Source organism: Uloborus diversus, chromosome 10 (assembly GCF_026930045.1).
Source record: "Uloborus diversus isolate 005 chromosome 10, Udiv.v.3.1, whole genome shotgun sequence".
In the NCBI taxonomy this organism is placed as follows: Eukaryota; Metazoa; Arthropoda; class Arachnida; order Araneae; family Uloboridae; genus Uloborus; species Uloborus diversus.
This window is the reverse complement of record NC_072740.1, coordinates 75,633,065-75,638,084: the sequence shown is the minus strand read 5'-3', so window position 1 is coordinate 75,638,084 and position 5,020 is coordinate 75,633,065. Positions and strand designations below refer to the sequence as shown.

The 5,020-nt window shown below is 35.2% G+C and overlaps 1 protein-coding gene across 1 annotated transcript; it reads left to right on the top strand.

Annotated features, from left to right (window-relative positions):
* The first annotated feature begins 895 nt into the window (after positions 1 to 895).
* On the top strand, positions 896 to 4,628 carry LOC129231058 (zinc finger protein ZIC 1-like). The gene is made up of 2 exons (XM_054865306.1): positions 896 to 1,913; positions 4,549 to 4,628. The coding sequence occupies exons 1-2, from the start codon at positions 896 to 898 to the stop codon at positions 4,626 to 4,628; spliced, it is 1,098 nt and encodes a 365-aa protein (XP_054721281.1).
* The last annotated feature ends 392 nt before the right edge of the window (positions 4,629 to 5,020 follow it).

Sequence of the window (5,020 nt, the reverse complement as noted above, 5' to 3'; positions counted from 1 at the left end):
TCACATGTTAGTTCATTTTAACTAATAATCATTACTATTTTAGCTGGCAATGTTTTTTCAATGTAAATAATCAGTTCGAATAAGATTTTTGCCCCAAAATTAAAGTAAATACAATAAAATGAGAACAAACATTAGAAAAAAATTAAGAATGCTTAGAATGCATTAGAAAAAAACTTTGCATGCAGAAAATTCTTGCAAATGATAAAAAGATTAATTGTGTCTAAAAAATGTTTAAGCTAACAAAAATATTTTAATACAACTAAAACTCATAATATAAGTGAAAAAAAAAAAAAAAAACATAACAAGGGTAGCGTAAGATTGGGGATTATTTTTAGAAACATGTTATTCGTTATAATTCAATTTCAACCATTAGTTTTCAACAAAATCAGAATCATTTTGCAAAAGCACAAAAAAAAAAAAAAAAAAAGAAAAAAAAAGCACCATAAATCATCGAATCAGAAATTAATCTATCACCGAGGTGTCGTGATCACTAAACAAATAGTGTCGCATGAAATCTAAAACCACGCTGAGAGCAAGCGAAACGCGATCATGCATTCGAGAATCGGAAACTAAACATTTGCAATACCGGCGCAACGAAACTGTTCGGTTGTGAATTTGAATGACAGCTTATGCATGTCGAGCACCACCCCCTGCATACTTAACTCTGCGGAGATGGCGGCTGCGTGGATTGGTGGGCAGGTTAGTGACCACGCCTCCCGACACTCATGACCCAATAATTGGTGGGGGGGACAAGAGAATAGCGCTCGTTTGGACACGGGATCCGCCCGGCCTGTCAGCACGCGACTGATGGGGAACTTTTAGTCCGTACAAGATCGCGAAGGTGAAAGCATGCAACAGCGTGCTGGGGCTCTGCTGTCGGGTTCGTAGCTGTCGAATGGAGCAGCTAAACGGCTTAGCTAAACGGAACCTACGTCTTATGGATATGAGCCACATGCACGCAGGTATTAACGGAATAGGGTTCCCTTTCTCTCAGGCAATGACCGTCCATCATCGGGGAAGCCAGGAAGTCCAAGCGACACCTGCGGACATGCTCAACCCTTTCATCGACTCATCCGGACACATGGGGAGCATCAAACTGAGCCCCCAGCATGGGATGCCCGGAGATGTCGTCCACCACACCCAGCCTACTCATCAGTATGGTCCACAGAGTAACGGCTATGGTGTTCCACACTCGCATCATCATCATCACCATCATGTGGGAAGCTATGCCGCGAGAGACTTCCTTTTGCGACGAGACCACATGCCTTCTTTGGCCAACAACTTGGCCACCCATGACCCTCTGTCATCAGGAACGCAAACTCATCATGGTATGTTTGTATCGACGTCGACGGGACTTCATAGTCATCATGGTGCAGATCCAACTTCATCTTCACATGTTCTGTTCCCCAGTCTCGATCATCATTCTCACAGTCATGGACAAATGCGCCTTTCTTTGCCTGGTTCGGACATGTACGGGAGAACGGATTCTTTTAACCACATGGGACCAAGAACAGATTCCCTCATGGGAAGCAGTTATGGACATATGCCTCACATGGCAGCGCCTGGTGCTTTTTTCAGGTACATGAGACAATCCATTAAACAAGAATTGACTTGCCACTGGATTGATCAAGACCTCCCACATCCGAGGAAACCTTGCAACAAGACCTTCAACTCCATGCACGAAATAGTTAGCCACATTACCGTGGAGCATGTTGGTGGTCCTGAGTGCACGAACCATTCATGCTTTTGGGAAGATTGTCCTAGGAACTCGAGGCCTTTTAAAGCCAAATATAAACTAGTTAACCACATTCGAGTACATACAGGGGAAAAACCATTCCCTTGTCCTTTCCCAGGATGTGGAAAAGTATTCGCCCGTAGTGAGAATTTAAAGATACATAAACGAACTCATACAGGTATGTATTTGTTTATCTTTAAATCAAACTGTCATTAATAAGATTTTGATTTCAATATTCCTTTTTAAAACATTTAAGAAGAAACATCTTCCCTAACCTAACTCCTAAGCTAAATTCAAATTTTTAAATGTTAAATTAATATTCAACTCGCAGTATAATAAACCTTACTACTTATAATATAGAACGCAGTTCTAATAAGCCTTTTCGAGAGGGTAAGTAAAATAATCGACGAAAATTTAGATTCTTTGAACTTCTGATTGTCTTGTTGGAGCGTTTGCGATTCATTTTATTTTGGAAAATCAGACAGTAATACAATGAGTTTATTCCGAGGCTTAGGTTTTAACATTACGACGTTCAACTGCTTGGAAAGATAACAATAAATTGAAACCTATCATTATTTTGTTTATATTTTGCATGATATCAAGACCGAGAGGTCACCGATAATATTCCTTTTAAAATTCAACTCAAGACATGAAATAATAATAAAAAGGTGATGTAAACAAATACGAGGTAAGATTTTTATCCATTAATGTCGATGATAATCGGTTAACCTTGTTTAAGGTGAGTGCCTATTCCTTCTTAAGACTGAGAATTCGTAAGTGTTGTAGGAAGATATTGGTAAGATTCAATTTTTATTCGGAAATGCTCTGTTCTTACGAAGGGAAGAAAATGATTCAACCCTGTAAACAACAGTTTGACTGTACAAGAAAAAAATCGAAGAACTTTGAAATGAAACATGTGCAATGTGAGGACGATACGCAAGTTTTATTTACACTAATGGATTGTTATATATGAGTGAAGTTGGTTGGTCATCTCTGGTGAGTTATTCTTTAAATTACTTTTTGCTTAAAAATCATGTAAGCTGATGTTTACTTTTGGAAGGAAATTGAAATCACATTTTTAAAGCTTTAAAGATTCAATTATTCATATACAGTGATTGTTTGCTATATTATCCACACCTGAATTTCAATCTCACCGAACATTGTTGATTTTCGTCATAATAAGTTTTATGGTCAATGCATTATTGGTCATCATTCAGAGTTAAAATATTGCTTCCTTTTTTCCAAAAATTATCAAGGTCAATTTTTAGATGTCTTTTTTTTAAAGAAATATTTGAGTTAAAAAGAAATGTTATGTGTTTTAAAGAAAGTAACGCAAGTGAAAAAAAGTCAGTTAAAATTTGATCATTTTTGAGTAATATATCCAATTACACGTATATGTTTTGACATAGCTAAACTACTTTCAAAAATATAACTGTATTTTCCCATCTGTAGCCACTCTGCTTACATTTTCAGCTTTCGCTAGACTTGCTTTATATCTTGCACTGGCACATCAATCAAAATTAAAAGTATTTCTTTTAGTTTTTTTTACAACGTCTTAGCTGACTTATTAAATACATCTAAAAGTTGAAGTTCCAATTAACCTGAAATGTACTTGTTAAATTATATTGAAGTGCCTAATCCGTTGATTTGTAATGAGCATTCTTCAATATAAATATCAAGTTCAAAGCATTAATAAGTTACATAAAAGTTGATTTGAAATTATTAGTAAATACAACTTGATCGATGATCGATCACAAATTTTGTCCAGTCAAAAAATCAGCGCTCAAATCCACAACTACATATATTTACTTAACTTATCACTTGAACTTGAACGTTATTTAACTTATAAGTTTGTATTAGTGTTTCATAGTCAGTATTGGAAAATTAAAGGTACGGAGGGAGGGGGGGATCTCTTTCCGACACAGCACACACACACAATTGAAATTATTTGAATTACCTCAAGCACTATTTGGCACAAGTCAAAATTTGTATATGCTTCCAACTTAAAATTGCTTTCATATTAGATTATATGTGTGTGGAGGGGGGGGGGGGGGGGGGGCTCATTTCGGGGGACATTAGTTTTTAAACGTGAAATGTGCCTCTTTGATGCTTTTCTTTACAACAAAAAAATAAACATTGTCGGAACATTATATTTTTGGTTTTTAGTGACTTTCATGTGACGAGAAGACAGATCGAAACCGTAATTGCTATTTCGATTTTTTATTGTAATGAGAAGTTTGAGGAATTCAATGCTACTTGGGTCTAGGGTTTTCATTAACTTTTTCAAATGCATTGTTTTTCTAAAAGCAGATTTTAAAACTAATCATTTATTTTGTAACTATTTTGTTAATTTTTCAATTTCTTAAGCAAAATTCGTAATTTCCGCTCTCATGATCTTGATTTTAAGAGGCAAAATACATTATTGAAAAAGAAATAGAGATGAGTCTATTTTTTTTTCCATTCGTAACACCTCTTACCTGTTATTATTCTGCTATGATCCAGTTACAAAAAGGCCTAAAATGCGTATTTTGCTACTGCTACCGTCTTACTGTTCAATAACTTAAAAAGAGGGAAACAAATTAGTTGTTCTGTATAAACAGCTAATTGAGGGCTTTAAAGGGTTGCGGAGCATAAGATCAATATATGAACAATATCATGCTGAATTCATTTAATGAAAAACACATGTAAATGATTAATGAAATTAAGAGTATGCAAATTTTTGCTTTTTCACCACATAGTCGCTACATTAGTGGAATTATAGAGGTAAATTTATTGTAGCAAAACATATAATTTTACTTTTACCCCCTTTTCAGAATGGTATCTCGATTCATTCCATTTTCAATCCATTAGCTTAAATCTTGCTAATGGCTTAAAAATAAACAGCTCAGCTTAAATTTTTTAGTCCACTTATTGCAAATCCCTTTCACAAACTTTCCGTACTTAGCATATTTTCTGACCATAAGTTTCTTACACACTTTATTGTTTATGATGCGGTAGCTTTGTGCATTGAAATTAGATTTAAATTTCGGAATTTTTACGTAGTAGAGCCTTTACGTAGAAATTTAATTTAAGCAAAGTCCCCATAATTTGTTCATGTGCAATTCCTGGGATAACTGACTAACATTTTTAAAACCAAACAGGAAGCGGTTTGTAATCTTCAACGCAAAATATTGGTCACACGAAAGAACTCTTCCCGTGAATTATTAAATTTTTCAAGCTGAGTGCATTAGTACAATTGAATTCCCAAGCTACATTTTGGATGATTTAAAAAGAAAAATGTTAAAA